Here is a 24,778-nt window from a genome sequence, read left to right as displayed (position 1 = left end):
TGTCACGGTCTATGTTAGATGAGTAAAAAAAAGACTAAGCTGGCTGGTTTCTCTTCAAAGGAATTAATCGAGCTAGAGATTTTTCACCGGTAAGACTAACATAAAATAAGACATTCGTTTAATTCTAACGAAAGGTTTCATATAAAAAAAACACTTTTTAGAACATTCTGATAATTTTATTAGATACAGGGTGCTCTTTTTACACTTTCTTGTTTTATAATTAAATTCAATCATTTTGATATTATAATCAAAAAAAACGTTTCATAGGTTAAAACAGAATACATATTTTATAATAAGATAAGACTAGAACCACAAAACAAATCACGAATTACAAAAATGACTAGTATAAAAATCTTATGGCTAAAGGAATTATTTGAAAGGCAAGGCAAAATGAATTATTTCCTATATTACTGTGTGATTATTAACTATTACTTAATATAAAGTTAAGATAACATTGTGATTTAAACTGTAACAAGAGGCCACTAACAAATCTACGTCTAATCGTCTTAGACTTAATAGTACTCTCACTGTTTTGAAGATCAATAATTAATTTTCTTAATTTTATTTTCTCTCATTAACTGTTTTTATATCTGAAAAGCTTAAGTGTCAGTTTCGACATTGCAGATGATATCATAATGCCAGCGCTCAACAACAGAAATAGTATTTTTCAAGAGCACTTAAAAAAATTAGGTATACAACACGAATTACACACCATAATAATCATCCGCAATAGTCAATACTTTGTATAAATTAAGACCAACGGTCACCAGAGGCTACAGAGGCTACAGACTTTTCATCTAGGAAAAACGAATCTAACACTTTGTTACGGTCTAAAGCGACGTGCCAGTCTAGTTTTATACAAATACATATTTTAATCAAAATCTGTTCTTTCTATATTCATATTACAATCTGCAATGACAAAAATGCTGTTACTGGATATTAATTTTTTTTTTGGTTTAAAATCGTTCATAATATATTACCGATAAAACAAAATACGAACCGAAATATACATACAGGTTATTTTGTTGTTCTTACATTTTTTATGTTGGTTTTATTTACAGAGCCAACAATGAAATTTGAAATATACTTAAGTCAAGTGTACTTGTGTTGTGTTGCTTAGAATTTTTTTAAGTAATCTCATTATTTAAATTATTTAGTTAAATTGTGTAGCTTAATCGAACAGTTCTGCTATTAGGTGATTTCAAGAAATATCAAGAATCTCAAGTAATCATTAACATTACAAAATAAGAAAACCAATTTCACAACTATAAAAATGAATGGTCAATTTAAAAAAAAAAAATAATTTCACTTACAAACTGAAAACATCATAATTCTATTAATTGATAAAAAAAAAATCAATCAAATTAACACCGACTAAAATGCAATCTGCCATAAGCTGACGAGCGTTAAGCGCGACATCGTTAGTGAAGCCAAGACAAATCCGCGAAAAGCCAATTCAAAAGGTATCGAATCAATTTTCTAATGTATTCGTTTGCGCGATTGACTCGTATAGGCCATTAAGTATTAACTGCTATCGAATCGACCTGAATGGTCAATTGCATTCGGTCAATTAGACGGAAAATTGAGCGGGATTACGCATACCCTTATACAAACTTTATGTGCTCGCGTCGGGAAATGAGAGACTCCGTCTAGATTTATAGTTCAAAGTATTCGAAACGAAATCTTTATGATGATTACAATTTGGTTTTTAGGGGAACAGGCAACAATAATAACAGGTTTTTCATTAAATTTTGTTCTTTTCGATACATTTTTTTACAGCAGACATATAGCCGCAATGTACAATTAATTTGAAACACAATCACGATAATCTCTCTTGTTAAAAATTGTACCAATAATTATAGGAATGCCTCAAAAAAAAGTACATCCAATATTCATTATCTATCATTACGGCCGGCTAAACGAACGGGTTATCTGCGACATCGCTGAGGGCCTTGTTAAATAAAATGTAAATAAAAAACATCAGCACTCCGTTTAAGAGTCGGTTGAAATTATCACCTCATTCAAAACTAGAAGATGAAACCTTTCGTCGGTCGCTTCATTAAAACGCGTAATCTTCAGGACAGATATAGCGAAGCTGTCAGCAAGTGCGAAAACTAAATTATACGATAGCAATACAAAAGAATGAAAGAAGGGAACGACAATAATTTCTATCGTGCCATTTTGTGGATCGTCGTTCTCTGGTGTTTGAGTAATAATAACATGTGATATGAAAATAACAGCTGTCCGTAAACCGGATCGAGCTCACCTGTGACCGTGGCTCGGGTGATAAGATCTAGAATATGCCTCGGAGACCAAACCAGGCGAGGACCAATAAACTGCAAGCTAAAATGTTACCTTAACGCACTTAATGTTGTAGTTTTATTACGTTTTTTTTTTTTTTGGTCGTATGCTCTACAGTATAAATACTAAATTTTAACGATGGGGTCACCTCTACCTGTCACGTTTATCTGATCCCGACGACAGGCGCCATCTGATTTTTGGACTGGAAACCGTGCGGGTGACAAAATTGACGGAGCCAACGCTAATCGCACCTAATGAGATCGAGTTAAGATCCACATTCGAGCGGTCGAGCTAGACAGATGCCTCATTATCTATATTGGCGATCGAACCCAATACGTCGTAGATAGCGTTAATTAGTAAATATTGTTTTTCGATGTTCGAGTTATTATCGTTCGCGTTCATCGGTTAAGTAACTTGGTAAGATCGTGATCGTTTCGTTTTGAATAACTGATTTAATAATTTATAAGCGGATGTTTTTTTTATTTTTAATATCGAGCAAGTAAAGATTGTGGTTTAGTAAAATATGATTTATGGCAGATCACAGTGAGGTTTTTAAATTATTATTCAAAATCCTCTCTCTAAATCAATCAAACTCAATCATATATAGTTTATCACTTGATAATAAAGATATATATAGGTGGTGGTACGAAAAAAAAAAACATTAAATTTCTTACTAAGTCCGTAGATCAACACTAAAACAAATTTGTAATAAAAAAAAACAAATTTGACATGAAAGAACAGAACAGTCACGCTCAGCCAAATTTAATCAACACTATCAAATCCATCACAATTTATGCACGAGTGAAACATAATATATAAAATACCTGATGTAAATAAAATGTGACTTTTGCTTTTAAACATTAAGCTGCCGTCTAATACGAAAAATATCGTATTCGGGAATGCCAACATAACTACATAATCTCAATGGAGAATAATATGAACGGTAAGTAATATAGACTGAATAAAATTCAAAAAGTAAAATTGTTCTTAAAAAAAAAAGCAATAAAATATATCATTACAAAATGCGATCGAAAAAATCTTAAAACTTTCAATGACGACGATATATTAATTACGAATTAAACCGGTTTCACCTTTAAATACACTATTAGATCGATGAATACAATAAATACTCTCAAAATTAATTCCATCTCAGACGCACCTCCAAAACTCATACGCGAATTTCAACTTTATTTTCAATGTATTTAAGCGCACAGATTTCGAAACATGATTAGCCATCGCGTTAACGTTAACAGTTCTAATTATAACAAACAAATACTTATAAAAAAAAACGAATTACATCTTGCAAAGAAATAAAAAAATATACTCTATTCCATAAAAATGGAAGAAAGAATTACAATCACATCACAAACAAATCAAGATTGATAGAAACATTTTTCAACAAAAAAAACAGAATTGTTTTTGAATTGCTAACAGTACTCATATGATATTTATAAAGTAGCGAGAACACACATCACAAGAAAAATACTTATTATGAAATCATAATATGTGACTGCTGAATTAAAATGTACCTTAATGAAGAAGTCATTCTTTATCAAGGTAACAATCAAAACAACGTAGGTAATTACAATTCGAATCGTACTCTTTGAATTATTTTTTACCAGACTCTCAGAATTTGTTTCATTATAATGTAGAAGTGTTACTGAACTCCGACTTTGATCAATTAGTTATAGCTATGTTTCAAACTGATATGTCAATCGCTTTCAATAAATAATTTACTATAAAATATGTCATTAATGTAAAAAAAAAACTTTTTTTTTTATGCTGACAACACTTCGTGTTTCAAATCAAAAAGGTTTAAATAGCTGCATTTAAGAGAGACGTAGCATTGTCATTTTAAAAGACTTTAGTACCTTTTTGTTCTGATTAGCACATGAAAAGAGTTGTAGCTACGAATTCCAAAAACGTACTAATTGAAATTAAGTGTCCGAAGCTGTTGTATGTTTGGGCTAGATTCGAAAGGCGGACTCAGTGGCGGGCTCCAAAAGACTCAACAACAGGTGGACCGTCAGGTAATGTACCCGTACAGGAAAGAAGGTCCGTAATTAATGACATGTACTTGTATTGTTGGGATAGATTAAGAGCGATCGTTATGTTCGTCGTGTAATTATTTCAGGAGTAATTAATAGGTTCGCAGATCATTTATTTTTTAAATTTAAATTAGATATTGATAGCGCTCAACCACTTTTTGCCTTTTTATAATTTTAGCTAAAGGTGCATTTTTAATTAAGTGCTGCTAGTAGATAGAACAACCAACTACTTCACAGATACACTTAGTTCAATTAATTGCTTCATTGAATGTATGATTCGTTACATACTTCTTTGATCAACAATCCCAATATACTGCACTTAACTGCTTCGTTGAATATATCTATCATTCGTTCAATACTTCTATCGTGTATCGTCAATAATAGAAAACAATATACGGATATACGACTATTCTAACAATAAATACACAGATACATTGAAAACAGCAGTATTTTAATTGCTAGTAACAATTATTCCTCGGAATTTTGGCTTGCTCATTTCTTTGTTAAAACATTTTCTCACAGCTCAGGATCGATTCACTCGACGCATTTCAATGATGTCTCTCTCCATCGATATCTGCCATTTAGTTAATGGATACTAGTGCTGAGTTGTATCGTTAGATGTTCCGATCCATACATCGACTGACGCTTCGCCCATTAGGTCGCTCTTACCCTAGATTGCTGTAAACATGAAATTAGACGTTGGCAGCCAATCCGACGCCACAACTTAAAAAGCTTGTAACTTGATGATTCATTAGTAATAGGATATAGTGGACACATTTCGCGAAATCAGAGGTCAAAAGACCTAAATACTTGTCACTATTTTTAGGTAAATATTTTTACCGTTTCAGTAAGCTTCTTCATTTGAATAATTGCATGTTTGCCAAACATAATGGAATCTGCCGTGTCTAGAATTGTTGGAACACTGTTAATTTTTTGTTTTAATGCCAAACCGTAATATGTTTATAGAGTACCTATGTAAGCTTAATTCTATTTTTTTTATTATTATTTGGAACACATTCGTGCCACCCATGTCAAATTGTGGTCCAAACGTCGTTCTCCTAAAATCATTGTCATGTAATGTAAATTCTGGTTTATGATGCTTATTAAAGTGGAACCAATAAAAAAGTTGTTTACTACTACGCGTGTCATTATTCGTTCTCTCTCATACTCATATTAGCGTTTAATGAATACATTTTCAATTCGCTGTAGGACGCGTCAACTATATTAATGGCTTTTAGTTTTTGCCTTCATAACACACTGAACATCCAACATGTATTTTTGTAATACCCAAGACATTCGTTGCAAGTCTTATTAACTAAAATTAATCATGATTAATTTACGTTCTCTGAATATTTATTGGTTTTTGTGCGGAAAAAATATAAAGAAAGTAATTCAGTTGTATATAGCGTTTGCCATAGTTAATAACATCGTCATTCAATATCCTTAATCATATGACCGACGGCAAATTATAAACGTCCACGGCCATACGCGTTTTTAGTGATTGTTTATGAACGAAATTATTATATGATACCTGTAATGTTCTGTGCTGATGTATAACATGTTGGTACCCAATAAATAAAATAAAATAAAATAAAATTAATCTTTGAATATGATCGACGCTAAAAACTAAAATTCATAAGCATTTAGTGTAAATTAAGACACAAAACTAGCTATTAGTTGCTGTGAATGTTGTCAAACGTGAACCTTCATTAATCTTTGTTACAACTTGCATAAATAAGTTTCTTTGTAATTATTAATGTACCATTTATAAAAAACAAACTTGTGGATGTATCAAAATTACGTTTCATACCATAAAAGTTAATATACGAATTGTCAATCTATTAATGTATAATGTTTTAAATGACTTTTTTAAATATTTGCATTACGAAGAATTAATGACTAGTAGCATTGAGAGACTAAATAATTTTTCGATGTCGTTTTAAAGGATTTTGTTACGATAATATTACGTAATTATAAATTTGTTATTCGGCTGTGCCCTTATTGTAACTGCATTAGATTAAATTAGGATTTACCAAATGAGGTTAGGTTGACCAAATGTTAAACCTCATTAATTAAATATAACTCATGCATGACATACTTGTATTCTACAGTGTGTTATTAGTTATTTACACGAATCGCGTATGTGCATCAAATAGGCCTAATTTGTCAATATGTGGCCATCTTGTGAAGTGTCAACCTATCATGTTCAGTTGCTCGAATATTATAAACATGTTCTAATGTACAAACTTTAAAATACATTAAAAAATACAAGACGTTTGTTTATTATTATGCTCTGACTGTGATTACTTAACACAATGATTTGTTTTCTAACGCATCAATAATTTGTCTGTAATCTTACTTTGAATTGTATTGTTACTTCAATAGCAAATGTGCTCAAAATGATCAAAGTACATTCTGATATTAATAGTTTTCAATTTAGGAACACAAATTTAACGATTATTTGAATATGTCATATGATACAAATTTGTTTTTGTCTATGCCATTTAAAGCGATAGGTACGATATAAAATATTGTCAACTAACCTGCGAGGGGGGCGCGTATGAGTAACCAAATTGCGCGTACGCTGCCATAGGGACGATCATATGGGCGGCTTCACACAATACACTGTCTATCCAGGTCTATATATTATATCACGGACGTATTCGTTTCTTACTAATATGTCTACTACTATTAATTATATCTAGTATCACAGGTTGTTGCGTTCGCGACGGCTGCGCGTCGCGCTGCCATTCCTGCGCGCGCTTCGCATGTCGACCCTCGTGCTAGTCAGCGACCGGCCTGTACCTTCTTCACGCTTCCGAGGTTCAACACCGACTGGCGCGCGCTCGACAACCAAAGCCCCTCCAACCTAGGGGACGTACCGTTAGACCGCGCCTGCCGGGCGGAGCGAGTCCCTCTCCGCCAATAACAACTACAATTCTCCGTCCCTTTCGATAATGTAACGGTAGGTATTGGGAGTCGCGTTCCCCTCCATTTGTCTAGTAACGCCCGCGACATCGTCGACGCCCACGTCCGGGTGGGGCGGAGGAAAAAAGCGGCACAGTCGGGCAGACTTGATCATGTTTATGGGTTTCCGTCGAGACAGTCGGCCAGCCCTGTGCCGCGACCAAACAAATCTCTAGTGGCAAAAAAATGGCTCGCCCGAGGACAAGTTGTTTCACCTCGTCAGATTTACGAACAACAAGTCTCGAGTATACCTTATAAACAACGACATCTCCGATCGACGCTGTTTTAACCATTTTGCACTTAATACATTACGCGCTATACTTACGCGCCATAGTTACGGGCCATCGTTCAATGATTATAAAGATATTTTCTAATAAAAAAATAAAAACAATTGCAAAATTTTAATAATTACCATGACCAGAATTAGGTGAGTTTAGAAATTAAAATTAAACAGGATATTTTTTTGATGTAATTTGAAATTTAAAGCTATTTTTACTTAAAGTGGATTTGAAAATTGAATTATTAGAATTTCTGTAATGTAAATTAACATTTGATTTTACGTTCAATTCTATCGGCTTAATCAATAGAAGATAAGCTCAATCGAGTCGCGTTTGAACCAAAATCACAATCATTTATCAAACCAATTGTATAGTACGCAGTTTATCGTACCGGGTTCATGAAACCTGTACATGTGTCAGGCGTATGATGGAAAAGCGGAAAGATGCGGAACCATTGTTTCACACGGTTTCGCGAATGATCAGATAGGTGGCGCCGCGATCAATAAAATTTTAAAAGCCTCCTTTTCCATCTTCTGCGAATCAGTTGTTTGATTACTCGTTTTCTTTATAAACATTTATTGTAGGTATATTTTAATGAGTGAGCGTCTGTACGCTGAGAAATAGAGATTTTAATGAGTATTAGTAAATTTTGAAAATGCCATTTTGACAAATAGAGATTGAAGTATCTGTTATTGACTGATGTTTTACTGTAACATCCTATTCTATGATACAATGCTATTGTCCAAGCGGAACGTATAAATAATTATGTAGTGTCCATTAGTAGGTATGCAATATTCCTAATAAATTGCTTTAAATACGAAATACCAAGTTGAAGGATATAAGTAAAATAGGTGAGGTTATTTGGCATTACGTTGAAGCTTATGACTGAAGCCTATATTTGATAATGGTAACGAAACAATAATATATTTCAATACTCTTTATTTGGAACGAAAATAAAAAAAAAACTTCTCGTCCCTTGCTAAGCAATGGAAATGTACTGTACTTTTGCTAAAACTGCAAACTAAACGTTGGTCCAATGTTAATTACGGAAGGGTTTTGTTTGTAAGCTTTTCCTATTGGCTTATTAAATGCACAACGGGCTGTTAAGGCAACTAATATCTTTGTGAAACAATTTATTTGTAGGCTACTTCGTTTTGTATTATAAAAACAGCCATTATTAGTTCTGCGGTTATTATTACGTGTGTAAGTTTTTTTAGACAAACACAAAGTTGTAAGTATATGATAAAACCGAAATTAAAGTCATATGATTTTACTATTAAAGGGCAAATGAGAATAAAAATATCGTGTTTCACAAATTTGATGTCTTGATTGCAATATGATCATTCTAATTTAAATTAGTTTGTTTTATCATTTTCATTGTAATCGTATTTTTTTGTTCGAATTATAAAAATATCGTAATCAATAGATAGGTGGAATGTAGATAAGTCTGACATTGCTTAAATCGTGAAAATGTTTTTTTTTCTTACATATTCGTTGGTACCCTACGATATGTAAAATTTTCCAGTTGAGAAAGTGACGTGTTTTCAATATGTTTTTTTTTTTATTGCTTAGATGGGTGGACGAGCTCACAGCCTACCTGGTGTTAAGTGGTTACTGAAGCCCATAGACATCTACAACGTAAATGCGCCACCCACCTTGAGATATAAGTTCTAAGGTCTCAGTATAGCTACAACGGCTACCCCACCCTTCAAACCGAAACGCATTAATGCTTCACGGCAGAAATAGGCAGGGCGGTGGTACCTACCCGTGCGGACTCACAATAGGTCCTACCACCAGTAAAATCATCTAACAGAAAAAAAATCCTTATGACAAAATGCGCGCGTCAAAAAAAAAGGCAATTTTAAAATTTTTAAAATACCACTCGATAATTTTTGAAGTCGCTCGTTAAGAATTAGTAATACCGAATGTAACCAGAGTACTTTATAGATTTTCGCAATGAGCGTATTGTGCGTATTGAGGGCTTATTTTGAGCTCTCACGAGTAGGAGGCATCATCCTGCAAATATTTCTGTAGGTACATACCTACAGCTGCCTTGTGTTACGTTTTGAAGTGTACGATAACCGTTTGACAACACGAGGTCACGTCTTAGGACAAGTTATTATATGAGCAACGGGAAAATCATTATGAATTATACGACCTCTCCCTTTATCCTATAAGAACGATCAGTAGAATCGGTTTCCGTTCAACATTAGGCCATCGGATAATCATTTGAATACAACGGGCGCACTGCCAATTAAACCAAAGACGAAGCGTTCAAATGTGAAATGTAATATGTGCTACATATAACGATATTACATAAAATAGGAACGACTGTAGCTATAATATCGTTAGGCAAATTACGGTTAGTTAACTTTTATACAAACGATAATTATCTAATTAACCAACAAAATAAATTGTTCTGTTTGTTGTTCGTATTCAAATAATTATTATATAAAATAACGTCAATGGAACCCTAAAAACCAACAAATTAGAAGTTCAACGAACCGAGAATTAATTAAGTAGACACAAAATTTGAACTTCGCTAAAACTTTCAAGTAACATAATATGATGAACCCTTTCGGTCTTCGATCTCAAATCGAACATATTAAAATAGATTTTGTCGATCGAAATCTGATCTGTTGGTCGCAGCTATAGTTGTATATCATTTAATTACCTGCTTATTACGTAAGTTATAGAATTAGGGCGTATTCTGAGCTCAAGGCACGGTCTTACAACCCTGTGCTTTTTCTGCCGCGAAACAGCCACGGATTCCGGTTTGTTAGGTGGTACAACAACCATTACGGTAATAAAATATAATTCAGAGACATATTTCAAGGTGAATTGTGGGTTTGTCGTCTGTGTTTATATTGGCTACGGCACCATGAAACGCTATAGCCTGATTTACACTGCATAACATATGCATATTGAAATAAGTAAACTTTCCCGTGCGGGTACCACATGCCGGTCAAAATAAAAGCACACACGACCTTCACTTAAAGCTGTAATTACGTGCTCAACATTTTATAATTTAATTAAGTAACGAACAAATATGTATAAAAGTCATGGACCGTAATGTGTAATACAAATTAAATATGGCCACAAAGTTGATTTAATATTAGTAACAAAATTTATTTAGAAAAATAATTTAAAAATTATCTATACATATATAAAAATGAATTGCTATTCGTTAGTCTCGCTAAAACTCGAGAACGGCTGGAGCGATTTAGCTGATTTTGGTCTTGAATTATTCGTAGAAGTCCAGAAAAGGTTTAAAAGGTAGATAAATGAATGAAAATGCTCGAAGTTAAATAAATATAACAATTTTGTTTTTCCTTTGATATGTCCCCCTCGGACGGATTCCTTTTGTTTGTTTTAAGTTTATTTTATACAAAAGTTTAGGTCTTTTATTTATCGATTAAGCACTATGAAGTCTGCCGCGTCAGCTAGTAAATTTATAAATAATTGAGGTTTATGAAGAGATCTGGTATTGGGCGAGTTTAACGATTAGAGTAATTTTTGCTAATGTAGAGCTTTACACTTTTATTTATTATTTGAATTTTCGTCAATTCTTATCACACGTCCGTGCATTTCAAAAAAGTATCCTTCTTCTTTACGATTCATTTGGGCGAACGAGATTACCATCCGCTTTGAGACATGAAGTCGAAAATTTAATTATATAAAAACTATCCGACACTTGAAACCGGTAAGCATGATTGCTTCACAGTAAAATATGCAGAAAGACGATATAGTGGGCAAATTAAAAACAAACCGTTTTCTTTAGGTGCCGTCTGATTTTTGTTATATGTTATAACAATGTATACTCTCATTGTGAAAGTCGTTCGTAAACACGTGTTAAGCATGTACTTCATTAGAAAATAGAGTGCATGCTTACGGGATTTAAGTGCAAGAATAGTCGCATCGCTTAACACGGTTATACCGGGCGTTTTTCTGGACTACAACGAATTTCGACCAACATGTCAACAACACCTGTTGAATGGAAAAATACTAAACGTTAATGGTGCTAGTTAGAGTGACAGTTTCGCAAAGCAAAGTGAGAGATTATGTCTTTCCTTGAACATTAAATTGCTTTTTTAATATCAATAATAGTCAGCTTCGAAAACATAAAGAAAAAATCGTATTAATATACTTAGGTATGGTAAAACGATTTTCTGTAGCATGCTTAAGATTCATAATTGTTGTTCTGTTCAAATGGTACTGTGTGAAGGGAAGCCTCAACAACCTCATGACGTCAGCAGTACCTCAAAAGGTTGCGGGCGGTATCAAGACGGAGAGACAATGAACTTAAGAAATGTAAGGTGTTTTTCCGACGACGGTTTAGTTAAAGTTAATTTTGAGTGTACTTTAGTAATGAATACATCTGTATATAACTAAATACATACATACCTAGTGTGTTTTATTTATAATGTAGGTACGTTATTACGGAAGTGTATGATAATACTATTAAGAATTTTATTTTTTAGTGAACGATTTTTTACTGGAACTTTGACTTAATTGTAATGATGTAAATGATTTACAAGAGAAATTTGTTTTGTCATATTCAATGACTATTATCATGAATAATAGTTTTTAAATCCTATTTTGTACGAAATGTATAATCTTGTGCAATGTTGAAAACGTTTTATTAAATATTTTTTTCGGGTTTTTTTAGACAAGTTTATCAAAGTAGTGTATCTAAAAACCAATCAATGAAATTTTTAATAAGGAACAGATTTATTCATAATTTAGTAACCATAGTCACCTTAGTACCTACTTGAAATAAAATTGTATCTTTTAATGTTTTTGTCATAATACGAACCAATCTTTGTCATTTCGAACTTAGTTTACTTATACTTTATTAGTCTAGTTTTATTGATTTGCAAATAAATGTTTCACAAAATGTAAATAGTAACAAATCAAGTTCTAAATTGTTACCAAATAGAACTCTGAAACGCACCAACAAGACGCATAATTCAACAACAATCTTTTTGTTTTGTTTGTAAATACGAATATGCACGGGGTGCAATAAAATAAATGTCCAATATGCTGTCTCGAGTCTGTTACAAGACATTAAATTATATGAAAAAGGTAAATGTATCTATCTTATTGTGAACTAGTAATTGCACGTATTTTAGTCGTTTTTTTGTCGATTTTCATTTTTTGTTGTTGTTATCATCTGAGCAGTAGACCAAACGGCTGACTTAGGTACCTAACGTTAAGTTTTTATCGGCATCTATACACGTCAACTTGGCTTAAGCAAATCTTAAGACTTTTTACTACCCATCCTCCTGTAACCTCAAGGGCCTTCTTGAGGTGCGTGTCATGTCATTTCGAATCACCCGATCCACTAACGGCGCTTTTAGGTAACTCAAGCACCAGTTATCGTTCTCCGCGACCACGTCGCTTGCAACGAAGGGCTCCGCGAGTAAATTAACCCACAGACACAGCCCAATGAGTTTCTCGCCGGATCTTATCAGTGGGTCGCATTTCCGGTTGTAGATTCTGCGAAGCACTACTCTTGCTAGGGTTAGTGTTAGTTAGCATGTTTGACTCCGTGAGCTCACCTATTTGTTAGGATTGTGATGAAATGGCCTCTGAAGGGCATCAACTTAGGTAGGAAAAAAAAAACTGACACTGGGCGAGCTTACGGAAATCAACCTCTGAAGGCTTGCCAACATCTACCTTAGCAAAAGTAGTGTTTTTCTGAATCTACATCTGGATTGCAATAGTGACCCACTGAGCTGATCCAGTGAGAAACTAACTGTATCTGTGGGCTACATTGCACGTCAACATTCCGTCGTCATGAGGATCTGAAATGTCATGATAAGGTCGCGGCGGTTGTTCCCTGCCCCGTCATCTGAGTCGGATACCTTGAGATATCAGGTACACGAACTCAACAAAGAAGTCGACGTGCAACTTAACCCATGCATCAGCCCTGTGAGTTTCTCGCCGGATCTTCTCAGCGGGTCGCGATTCCGATCTGGTAGTAGATTCATTCGCAAAGCAGCTGCTCTTGATTTGTTAGGTCTCCTTCGGAGGCGCACGGGCAGCTGTTAGCAAATCCCACCACTCTTGGTTGAGCCTTTGCTCGCCCATCTGTCCTGGTGAAACCGAAAAGGCCTCCGGGCCACCAGTAAGCCTTCAATCATAAAAAAACCCACCAGGTACAAGGTAATTGTTAGTATTATACGCTATTATTGGTGATCTCATCGCTTAAGCTGCAACGCATATATGTTTTGAAGCAGAAATAGGTGATATAAACATCTTCGAGGGGCACGTAAAACAAGTTACTTTATTCTCAACATTCTTTGTTATCGTTATCCAATTCTATACTCACAATTAAAAAAACTACAATTAAAATAAAGAAAGAAAAAAGAGTTTCCCAAAAATATTAACATTGTCCTAACTGAATGGTTTCAAGGAAATTATAAATCATGTTTTTTTTCTTTTCTTTTTCCCTTGTTTGTTGTTAAGACTCAATGGATTTTATTCAAAAGAATAATATACATACTATTTTTAGAATTTAAATTACGTTTGAAAACAATTTAAAATAAAGGCTGGTTGACCGTTATAATTGAATCACAGTGGTGTTTCATTAATGAAAAAATAAAAATTATACAATTCAATAAGGATATGAATTAGGTGATTTCCGCCAAACAATTAAATTAAATGACATAGTAAGTTCAAACAATAAACAAAACAATGTATTAGTCTATTTATTAATGCTAAATATACGAAGCTTAACTATAACTAGTTCGATTGATTTACAATATGTACCGCGAAAATGTAAGAGTTGTTAAACCAATGAAATCCAAAATCATTTTGATTGTGGGCAAAATACAGAAACCACAACTTAAACAGTTATAAGCGATCAGACCACAGCGACGTTACCATAATAATATTTTATCTCTATATCTCATTTTTCTTGAATACAGACAAAAAACTTTTGTGTCACTAATTGCATATCCATAGCTCTAGTATCAACACATCCGATCGGCCGCTCAGAAATATTTCTCAGCGAGAGCGTACGAAACACGTCTTTGCTGTAACGGAATACGTCTGCATTTTGAACGAGACCGCAACATCGGCTGGCGCCAAGACATCTGTCATCGTTAATAACAAGCAATTTGAGCCAATTTCGCATTTTTGGAATACAGGAGAGCACCCAGGCGTCTCTGGCTGCAGGAACTAACATAAAAAAAATAACACTAAATAAAGTGGTGGTTGACATGTTCGGTTTTTGCTCGGTAACTAATTACGCGGGCGACTGTAGGTGCGTGAGCGGTCGCGTGAACCGTCAGAGCGAACGTTAGCCGTAAATGCTAACAGTTTAGATATTTATGAACATGTGTACGTAATTAATTTTTACGATGGATCAGATAACGGAATCGGTGGAGCGATACGCTTGTCGCGGCGGTCGCGTCTCGCTTAACAATCGGATAAAGGTTAATAAAGCCCGAATTAGCGGCCGAAAGGAGGTTTTTCCGCGTCTTGGGCCAAATAGCTTTGAATAATAAAGGAGAAAGACGCTGAGGGTCGTGACCTGGCATCTTTCTGACAATGGCGAGACGAGCGGTACCTTACAACCTTACACGGGCGTCAACTTGTAAACAACTTTAAAAAAACCGACTTGTTACTTATAAGTAATTGTTAAACGTGTGGTTTATTTTGGTTTGGGAAACAAATAAAACGCGATTCGGTTGTGGTACGAGCGCGGTTATAAATTAGGCGAGCGAGTTTAATCCTCTTACTTGAATAATCCTTTTGTTACAATTTGGTGTGTTATGTACCTAAGGAGGTACAGATAAAGGGCTCTGGACGGTAATGTATTGCTCGCAGTCAAGAAATGCTACACGAGTTTTCGTTTTTGAAGAAGTGGGTGTTGAATTCAGTTTATTTTCTTAAATGAGCCCGCGTCTTCAGCGGAGAACCGGTTTTATTTATATTTAATAGTGCCTCGATAAATAGTAGGATATGTTTTATTCGAAATACAAAATTAAGGTTTGCCATTTGCTATGTGCTATCTCGTATTTGGTATTCTACGATATCTGAACATATTTAATACAATTTAATTATTATATAACGTAAAATTGATGATTTGTATACAACCGCGTATTTAAAACTTTGTTAGTGAGAAACTAAAAATTAATAATTCTCTATTAAAATATTAGCTGTTGATTTAAAATTCTGTATGTATCTGTAGGCGTTCGATAATAATTATGCCTGCTCAGAATTAAAAGCCGTGGTGTATGAAACGAAAAAAAAAAAGAATACAAAAGCTATAACCAGCCATTTGTAATTCGCATTAATTAACCGGCTCTCTCTCACTCTGAATAAATGCCAAAAAGTAATCTCTCCTCGTAACAATGGCCACATAAACCTTTTTACGGACGGTCTAAAAAAAAAAAAACCCGGGTAGCTACATATGTCCACATGGGACTGGCGAGGGTACATAGTGTTTACTCGTTGATTAAACATAGCCACGGCCGCAGTGCGTATGCAAGCGAGCGTACATATTACCAGGGCTCGAATTCTGATTGTTTAGAGAATTTATTACTCTCGTGCCTTGTACAGTTAATTGAATTCGCCTGTAGAATAGGCACGGGCTGAATTGGCCGACGACCGTTTATCGTGTCTTCCCAGTGCGTGGTCCGACGCGGACAGACTCCCTTTTTGTTCATAATAGACCTTGTCGTTTGTTAACTATTATTGTATTAGATATTATTGTATTTGATTATGAATTCGTAGCGCTCTCTCCCGATCCATTAACGGTGCTTTTAGGCACCACAAGCACCGCTCATCGTCCTAGTCGAACCCGTCGCTTGCGACAAAGGACTCGACGAGCGAATTAACCCATAGACACAGCCCACTGAGTTTCTCGCCGGATCTTCTCAGTGGGTCGCGTTTCCGATCCGGTGGTAGATTCTGCGAAGCACTGCTCTTGCTAGTGTCAGTGTTAGCAACACTCCGGTTTGAGCCCCGTGAGCTCAGCTACACACGTTAGGGTGAAGCTGAAATAGCCTCTCAAGGCTATCAGCATACGTAGGGAATTAAAGCGCTCTATTCGTGTATCCAAAACCGATGTTCAATCATCTGCTTCTTAGTTCCTACTTGAAATGTCTTAGTTTAGTCGGTTGAGGTCATTTAAATTCAAAATACGTCATAACGTTTGTGGCTATCAGGTGAAATGACAATCTTCAATTTCTTGAACGAAACTACGTAAAACCCTGGAGCCTCAAAACTTTTCATTATTAATTTATCAAAGCAGCTGTTATCTCTCGTAGGATCTTTGCTTCGGACACATTAATTATTTATCAAGTTAACGCTCATTATCTAAAAACAAAACACTATTTTTTTCTTCGTTAATACTCTCGCGTTCATTAATCACCGAACGACTAGGATAACTTTACAAGTGAACGTAATGTGAACCTTAAAGCGTAGGAGTTAAGGTGCTTTCACGAAAATTACAGTGGGAAAGCAAAATTTTAAAATACTCCTCAAAGTATGGAAGTCAATATAATCTGATGTAATTAACATCGCACTCTTTAAATGTGCCAAGCAGTTATCTTGATATCGAGTTAATGTTGACTCAGAACTTTGTTTTTTAAAAGCAAGCTCTCGTAGGATAGTACTTCCCTATAAAACTAAAATTGGATTCACGTGACCAATTATTAGTTAAATAAAAACAATGATTAGATTAAAAATCCGCTAATAAATAAATAAATAAATAAAAATGGCCGTCTGGTGTAGTGGTAAGTGACATGGTCACTACACAAGGGGGTCGCGGGTTCGACTCCCGCCAAGGGAAGATATTTGTATGATAAATATAAATATATTTTCCAGGATTATGGATGTATATTAAATATATGTATGTGTATAATAAAAATCTTACATTTATTTCCGTTATCTGGTACCTGTAACACAAGTTCTTTACGAACTTATCACGGGACCAGTTAACGTGGCGTGATTGTTAGTAAATATTTATTTATTATTTATTATTATTAATAGCGTAAATAGATATCTCGGTATAGAGAAACAATGTTTCCGATGAATGAAGCCAGGTGATAGATAATACTGGTAATCTATCATACTTTATATATGAATGAATGAATGAAAATTCTTTATTGCACAAAATAGTGTACAAAGGCGAACTTAGCGCCATGCAGGCATTCTCTTCCAGTTAACCCTCGTTGATGAAGTGAATGATACAAGATATACTTTACTATAATATCGTTACTATAATGCACGTAATATAATAATTCATTGGAAAACCAGTAGCCGCATTGTTTTGGCTAAGATTAACCACTCCTCCTCCACGCATCGTTTTCCTCATTACTGAGGGTCGTGACTCCTCTACTGCATCAGTTTCTCCCGTAAGATTTCCCTCCATCTTATCCCGATCCTCTGCTGCGATCCTTAGCTTCATGAAGCGCATTGTGGACGTTGATGTTTAGAGAAGATCGTATTTGGTCCGACCATCTCGAGGGATTGCGTCCTGTGGGACGTTTGCCATCTACCTTTCCTGTCCACAAAGAACATAAAAAAAAAATCGTCTTATTTCTTACATAAACGCAACCCATTCACAGAGTCAGCTGCTCTTTGCTCTCCTCGTTCGTAAAACTATGAATGCTAAATATCGTTTCAACAGAAATGGGTCAATTTGCCTTTAATTTAAAAAAAAAATAGATTATTGATTATAATTGAATAAGGTAATGATTATGTAGCCAACAGCATTTAAATGTGTTCATAGAAGTACCAAAAAAAAAAAACTATTTTCAGAAACTACTTAACTTTCCTATCTTATTATTAATAGTCAGTAGTCATGCACAAGCAAAGGCAAAAACGTAACGCATCTGTCTCGAAAATCCCTGTTAATTTGCTCAAGGACTGCCGATCTAATCAGGCGGCGTCACTTGAAAAAATCGTCGGACAAGTCGACCGGATGTGCCGGAAACCTCTTATCCGCACACTTGTACTCTGTAACTGTTCTACACGTGTCAAATATGTTTACAGACGTTTTCGTTGGTTTATCGCGCTCAAAAATGAGTTTTTTTTTTTTTGTTTTTTTTTTTTTTAATTAATGCGTGTAGCCGTAGGTAGCACGCGAGGTTTCGGCGCAGAGAAAGGTCGACTGTTATCCGTTACTCGTAAATTTGTAACAAACAAAAAAAACTATATTCTAGGCGGATATTATAAAAAGAAAACCAACAAAATGGCGGCAAAAATAAATGATAAAATTTAAGTGCTTTGTAAAATAGGCAATGATGAGTTAAATCTACTTTATCACGAAGCCAGCGGTAACTAACATCAATTTTATTTAAAGGTTTTGTTCCTAATTAATAAATAATAATGACATGGTATCATAAAAGGCTGCGGGGCCTAGTTAAAAATAATATTGCCGTGACAATTATAACTTACATTGGAGTTCGACACGACATCGGTCGTAATTTTGCTAATTTCCGTGTAAACTTGAGAGCGGTTTTCGAAAAACAAATATTTATTAGAGCCTTTTTTTTTGTTGAGAAATTTTCATTACAATGTTTTATAATTTATCATAGACTAGCGACCCGCCCTCGCTTCGCTTCGGAAACTGTAATTTATTATTGATTTCTCCACTATTTAATGAATTTTATTATACATATAAACCTTTCTTTTCAATCACTCTATCTATTAAAAAAAACTGCATCAAAATCCGTTGCGTAGTTTTAAAGATTTAAGCTTACATAGGGATATAGGGACAGAGAAAGCGACTTTGTTTTATACTATGTAGGTAGTGATGTTCTTTCAGAGTTAGGAATTAACTTTCATTCGTAATAAACACGAGTGCTCTTTAGAAGATGCAAAATGTAGGTGCGAATTTAAGTTTTCACAATCGAACACGTGAAATTTTAAAGTGAGTTGGGATCGATGTTGTAGTTGCACACGCGAGCAAGGACTTCGACGTACAAGGTTCAGGCGCTAAGAGGTTTTCAAGACGAATTTCACAGAATGCATTTACATGTCACGAGTAACTGTGGGAAGCTCCACACGTGGCCGTGATTGTCGACTTGTCTCGTGTGTAGGTACTCTGTTATTAGCCGATCGATCCACTACTATCGTGTTCGAGGGGATAACGCGGCACGTTATTGCGATTCGTGTTAGGTTCGGTTCACACGGCACAATTTTACGGCACGTTTATTTGCAGTATACGTCTTAACGAATGAATAGTGGCACATAAATCGTACGTAGGACCATTCACAAGTCGTTTGTACTGTAAAAAATCGTACGCCGATTATGCGTTTAAACAAACAAGAGGTCCTACCACCAGTGTAAAATATTTCGTCAAGACTACACTTTAGACAAATATTAATAAAGAGAAAACAGTATTTAATCTATTCTCAATTTGACACACTATAACTGACAGACTGCAATGAAAAGTTTGAGAATAAACAAATAGCATGCATGCGTGTGTGTGTCAAATACACGGTAATGTGTGTAATGTTTTCTTTATTGATTTAATGTATCTTTTATGCATTATTTAAAAAAAAAAAAATGCATTGTGCACTTATTCTTTATAATCTCTATAAGTGTGGGAAATTTCATACTCTTCCGTCTGCGCAATTTTCGTAAAAAGGGATACAAAGTTTTTGCTTCACGTATTAATATATAGATGCTCAACGGACTTGTAAAGCAAATAGAATGAATTTTAACGTTGCAGTTGCGCATAGTATAGCTCTGTCTCGTTCACACGTTCGTTTTTACACAAATGAAAATCTACCGTATGAACACCCGGGCTATAATAACGAATACAAAGAAAACGTGCAGAATAAAGTCGTGTAAACTCAGCCTTACGCTACAAATGCGCTCTCGCGATATGAACTGATACTGTTCAAAAATATTCGGCGTGCCTAAGTAAAGTTGTTAGCGTTGAATTTTACAGTTCCCGTTTTCCTAAGTATTTTGTTGTTTAATAAAACATCACAAATAAGCTAATTGCATTTCGTTGTTCAATTATCAAAAGTGGAACGATCTAAAGTGTTACTGATTAAATTTTAGGATGATCATATCAAACGATAGGTATTGGAAACGTAACATAGTTTTTTTTATTTTTTTATAAAAATGTAAACATAAAAATATTATTTCGATTGTTAAATGAAACATTATAATTAGAAATATGAATAGGCAATCTTCTAATTTGTTTACCTACATTTTAAAACGAAGCCAGTATGTATGTAAACTAGAATTTCACGCACAAAACCTTGAAACAGTAAAACAAAGCAATTATTTAAAAGACCTTACATTCTAAAACATTAGAAATTCAGAATTGTAAACTACTAGAGGTCCCGCAGTAGTCGAAATTCGACTATAATTAAAGTTTTGATAATTAAAGAATTGTAAGTTTGTACTTTATTGTGTGTTTGTATTTTATACTTCTATAATCACAAATTTCGCCAAGACTACACTGTAAAAAATATTAACAAAGACAAACAATATTTAATCTATTCTCAATTGACAACAGACGTCAAGAACAAAAATTTGACAATAAATAGTATGCATGCATGTGTGCGTCAAATACATGGTATGTAGTGTGTGTAATGTTTTCTTTATTGATTTAATGTATCTTTTATGCATTATTTTTAAAAAATATTAGCATTGTGCACTTCTTCTCTATATTCTCTATAAGTGTGGAAAATTTCATACTACTCCGTCCGCGCAATTTTCGTAAAAAGGGATACAAAGTTTTTGCTTCACGTATTAATATATAGATTGTTAAAGGTTTGATAGGGGAGCTTTTGCCGGAAGACATTTCCGCATTATTTGATTAGATGCATCCATGAACTAAAACAAATGCTACAATTTATTATTTAAAAGATTTATTTTTAAATGTTTAACCAATAGACAGCTCTAAAATATAATCCATCGAGTAGAACTCGATCATACTCTGACTATCACTAATAGTATGAAAAACATTAATTTCTAACCTACCTATCGTACGTTGAGTGTACTGTAATAATAGGTCATTATCTACGAAGTTACCGTTTTACCAGACTGGCTATTAGAATCGTAATTTATGTATATAATGTGTGTATATAATGAGGCAATAAACTCTAAATACAAATGAAGTTTATTTAAAAAAATGTGAGATTATTTTGTTTTTTGTTTATTTATTAGTTTTGTTTTTACTACAATTGTGTTTTCTTAATCAACGCGAATTCCGTCGCGATCACAATGCTGTAGAAACGTTTCACAGTATTAATGACGTGTACCTACTGAGTGAACAATAACTAATGTTATACGATATTCCTCGCGTTGCTTAACTGATACAGAAATTATGGGATTTTGAACCGTATTGTCAATTGCGATGAAAAATTGATTTTTTAACCGTGGTTTAGCACCTAGGCAATGTCCCAAACGAAAACATACCGCTAACAAGTCATAGTCACCGTTTAATTTACTGCCCGTATAATTCATCACAGATTCTTACCAAATGGCACCAGAATTACTGCGGATGTGTACTGTGAGGAACTAGACAGAATGATAGAGAAGCTCGCAAATCTACGACCAGCCTTGTTTCCCTCGATCCCGCTGCTCTTACACGACAACACTCAACCTCATACAGCTCAAGAGATGGTATCTAAGCTAGAAGAGCTACTAAGTGGCTTACCAGTACTTTACCCATAGACATTGGTGGTAGGACATCTTGTGAGTCCGCACGGGTAGGTGCCACCACCCTTCCCCATTTCTACCGTGAAACAGTAATGCGTTTCGGTTTGTAGGGTGGGGCAGTTGTTGTAACTATACTGAGACCTTAGAACTTATATCACAAGGTGGCGGCATTTACTTTGTAGATGTCTATGGGCTTCACTTAACATCAGGTAAGTCGTAAGCTCGTCCACCCACCTCAAAACAAAAAAATACACTACAACCTGAATATCGGTACCCCCTATAACCCAATTTCATGAGATTGACGTTGCAATTCTGTTGTATAACGGCTATTCTATGTACGAAACACATTACGGGCCTGCTTTAGTGGGTAGACCTCTACCTACTCCGGACCGGTATTTCCAAACCAAACCAAAAGGCCAACGAGTCCTACAAAACTTGCGTACCACCTTAGGCGCGGGAACCTCGTTAGAGCTTCGGAACCCAGCCCGTACAGAGAAGAAAAAAGGACTTTGTACTGATTTGATTTTAATTACACGATGAAAAGGTGTTAAGTATTTTCTTGGAAAAAATTACACCTGCCTACGGTATTCTAACAGCGGTGCAACTCTACAGCTATATTATGAATCCTTTTGAAATGTGGTCGGTCACCAAGAACTGATTTTACGTGAATCCTATCCAGAAAAAAAATTTCGTCCACCCTCATATATGTTATTATATCAATAAATATACACAACAAAACCTGTCATGGTAACAATTGCTATAGGACTTGTAGTTTATCGAACTGTGAGAGACAATAGTAATACTTTATCTCAGGAAAATACAACTTATTTTAAAAGACTAATATTTTCTACCCAAAATTCCATAGAATGAATAGTAACAGAACAGATACCTTCGAAATTATTCCATTCACACACTTAATATATAATAACATAGATGAACGTGGGTGTATAGCCAACATCTATCGAAATGAGGGTTATTGGGCTTGTATTTGTACAGCACGCATTCATGAATACTATGCAGGGTAGACTATTCAAACAGATTAAGGAAGTAATCCGGCCCTTGTTTACATAGGTACTACGCAGGTAAATGAACGCACTTTGAATTTTCCGTGTAATATCATTATTATACTATATCGACTTATGAATTTCGTTGCTATCTAAATTTTGCGAGGGAAAGGCGATTTTAAATTTTGTTTAAAATCGTGAGTGGTGTGGTTTTTTTTTCTGTTATAATGACTAAAATTCCATAGACACAGTCCACTGAGTTTCTCGCCGGATCTTCTTAGTGGGTTGCGAATCGGATCCCGTGGGAAATTCTGCGAAGCACTGCTCTTGCTAGGGCTAATCTGTGGTTAGCAATTACTCTCTTGCATCTAAGCTCTTATCGAAACGTTCTCTTTAGATTTAAAACGTTAAATATGTTAATACGTGGTTAAATAAAAACGATCATCATTAAAATTTTAAACTCGAATTGAAAGGTATGTATGTATAAGGTCAGATATCGTTGATTTTCAGTTTTCTTTGAACATATTAAATTGTATTATTATATCGGTATATATAGTATGTATTATTTGTTTCAATGTGATAATTGTACATATAAGGTATTTTTAATTAATTGGCATAAAATTATTTGTAGCTCGCGACAGAGAAGAAAACAGCTAAAAAAAATCTTAAGTTCGATTGTAACTCGATCCAGATTATACTCAAAGAAAAATAAATGCAATGGTAGTGAGACTTTACGTTCTCTGGCTTATCTTTTTGAAGCAATTCACGTCTCTTGAGCTTCTGTTGTCTTTGCTACATTGTTAGGGTGGAGATACAAAACTGGTAGCGCATTAGCATTATTACGCACCGCGCATTTATATGGTAAAGTAAATATCATAATTATGAGTACTTAACATCAAGCAGGGTTTTTGTTAAGCAATTATTCCTTGGTGGCATGTGAAAGGGTAGAAAAACCAAAACACATTTTCTTTGACACCACGATATTTTCAAAAATTTATTAGCCTCTATTTTTTCTGCCTACTTTGGGGATAGAACGGCTCGCCACAAAGTAAACCCTCCGCAAACGCCACAAAGCAATTGCTCTCTTTGAAATAAAAATGAATTGCTTTATGGTAGAAATAAGATGCTTTTATCTATCAGTTTGCATTTTTTGCGAGGTCTATTGTCACTACTTGACATAATATATGAGATAGGGAGCTACGAATTAAGAAGTTAAGTGGAAAAAAAAAGTTTAAAAAAACTAACCTATTACGCTTTTATAGAAAATCCAACTAAAAAATAGAAAATAAATTTTAATAAGTTTGAATTAAAAATAGTGTAAGAAAAAATTATTTTATTGTAAAAAAAGCGTGGGGCGCATATTATCAGTAGTTATAAATATTATATTATTACTATTTTTAGTTGGATTTCAATTTTTTTAATAAAAAAATTTAATATTGTATTGTCATCGGTCCTTAATAAGTATACCAAATTTCGAGTTAATCTGACGTTTTGAAGGGGGTCAAAATCATGTTTAAAGATTCCGTTACAAACATAC

General features: G+C 34.5%; 1 protein-coding gene across 4 annotated transcripts in view; it reads right to left on the bottom strand.

The window, feature by feature from the left end:
* Window positions 1-24,778, bottom strand: part of LOC101745000 (homeobox protein araucan) — a 132,590-nt gene that overhangs the window by 62,602 nt on the left and 45,210 nt on the right. For 2 of the 4 annotated variants that reach the window (XM_062668443.1, XM_062668437.1), the window contains exon 1: window positions 6,893-8,553. The exons of the other annotated variants lie outside the window; for them this stretch is intronic. In XM_062668443.1, coding sequence (XP_062524427.1) covers window positions 6,893-6,952 — 60 coding nt within the window. In that variant the 5' untranslated portion in view covers window positions 6,953-8,553. Of the gene's footprint in view, window positions 1-6,892; window positions 8,554-24,778 lie in introns of those variants that run through there. 4 annotated transcript variants of the gene reach the window in all.

Source organism: Bombyx mori, chromosome 1 (genome assembly GCF_030269925.1).
Source record: "Bombyx mori chromosome 1, ASM3026992v2".
Classification (NCBI taxonomy): Eukaryota; Metazoa; Arthropoda; class Insecta; order Lepidoptera; family Bombycidae; genus Bombyx; species Bombyx mori.
Note: the sequence above shows the minus strand (reverse complement) of the source record. Positions and strands in the feature narration are given on the sequence as shown.